The 1,428-nt window shown below is 35.9% G+C and overlaps 1 protein-coding gene across 1 annotated transcript; it reads left to right on the top strand.

Moving 5' to 3' along the window:
- The first annotated feature begins 285 nt into the window (after nt 1-285).
- LOC111384200 (kxDL motif-containing protein CG10681-like) lies at nt 286-770 on the top strand. The gene is made up of 2 exons (XM_023008460.1): nt 286-492; nt 592-770. The coding sequence occupies exons 1-2, from the start codon at nt 377-379 to the stop codon at nt 749-751; spliced, it is 276 nt and encodes a 91-aa protein (XP_022864228.1). The 5' UTR covers nt 286-376; the 3' UTR covers nt 752-770.
- The last annotated feature ends 658 nt before the right edge of the window (nt 771-1,428 follow it).

Raw genomic sequence — 1,428 nt, 5'->3', positions numbered from 1 at the left:
CACACATTTTTCAATAAAATAATATTACACGCAGATCAAAAAATTTTTCTTATTTTTTAACCACACATTTTTCATCAATACACTATTCAAGAATGCATTATTATCAAAATAATGTGACTCAAACACCTCTTTGAAACATTTTATGATAAATAAATATATTTTCTTTTTGAATCTGCCATTTTATAGCCGAGCTCAATATTGCCCAATAAACAAATTGGGCTCGATCCATTGATGAACTAGCAGAACTTGGGCTGGTTCACTGATCAAGAAGCCAGGCCTCGTCAGTACGATCCCATGGCCACTCTGTTCTAAATATAACATCAATGGAAGAGAAAAAGGGCAAATTCCCAGCCCCAAATTCAACAGAAGCGTAAAAATGGATCAATCGGAAAAAGAATCCATAAGAGCAGCATCGGAAGAAATTTCGAGAGAGCTCAAAACCCTAGTTGATTCCCAGGATTTGGATGCTGTCAAGCAATCCCAACACCTCATGTATGTATATAAACATACACACTTGTTCTCTGTACGTACGATGCATGTATATTATACTTTTTTCTAATTGATTTATGTTTCCATTTCTCCCAAAAATAGATTGGGAAGGTTGCAGGATAGTAATGCAGTATTATCCCACTTTAATGATTATTCGGCGAATTGCTTTGCCGAAGTTTCTCCAGATTTCTCCAGGAATACCCGCGTATTACGAACTATGAAATCGGACCTTGATTACATTTTTATGAAACTGAGGTATTAACTCTGAATGTTCATTTTCATATTTTGATGCAAAAAACAACCTTGTTATGTATTAGAACTGAATTGAAGTCAAAATCAGAATCTGTTATTGATCAAAAGTCACGAAAATGGATCTACAAATACATTATAAATAGTCGCCCAATGAGAAAGAGAAAGCCAGCTGTCAAACTAAAGTGAAGTCAGTAAAACTAACTGCCTAACTAGCTAACTTCCTTCATAACTATATGCAAAATACGTATTGGTTCTAATACTCCCCCTCAAGATGTGCTGTAAATATTCTTACACACATCTTGGATAACACAAAGGATTAAGAGCAGAAGCAAGTAAAGGCATCAGCAAGTTGATGTTGTGATCAAACTGGAAGAAGTTTCAGTACCCTAGCTGCAATCTTATTGCGAACAAAGTGGCAGTCCATTTTAATGTGTTTCGTTCATTCGCGGAAGAAAAGGTTGGTTGCAATTTGAATTGCAGCATGATTGTCACAATAAAGAATGGCTGGAGATGCAACAATGACCTGAAAATCCACCAACAATTGATCGATCCAAATTATCTCACTTATTGTGGCCGCAAGGCTCTATATTGAGCTTCAGCTGATGAACAAGATATTATAGGTTGTCTTTTAGATTTCCAAGAGATCATGGAGTCACTAACAAAAAAGCAGAAACCAGTGGTGGATTT

The sequence above is a fragment of the Olea europaea genome, unplaced genomic scaffold (assembly GCF_002742605.1).
Source record: "Olea europaea var. sylvestris unplaced genomic scaffold, O_europaea_v1 scaffold28655, whole genome shotgun sequence".
NCBI classification, from domain to species: Eukaryota; Viridiplantae; Streptophyta; class Magnoliopsida; order Lamiales; family Oleaceae; genus Olea; species Olea europaea.
Note: the sequence above shows the minus strand (reverse complement) of the source record. Positions and strands in the feature narration are given on the sequence as shown.

Bases quoted from the DNA above. Each gene is read 5' to 3' on its own strand.
- LOC111384200 (XM_023008460.1), top strand. From the start codon at position 377: ATGGATCAATCGGAAAAAGAATCCATAAGAGCAGCATCGGAAGAAATT. The intron at 493-591 runs GTATGTATATAA...TCCCAAAAATAG, and splicing joins AAGCAATCCCAACACCTCAT to ATTGGGAAGGTTGCAGGATA.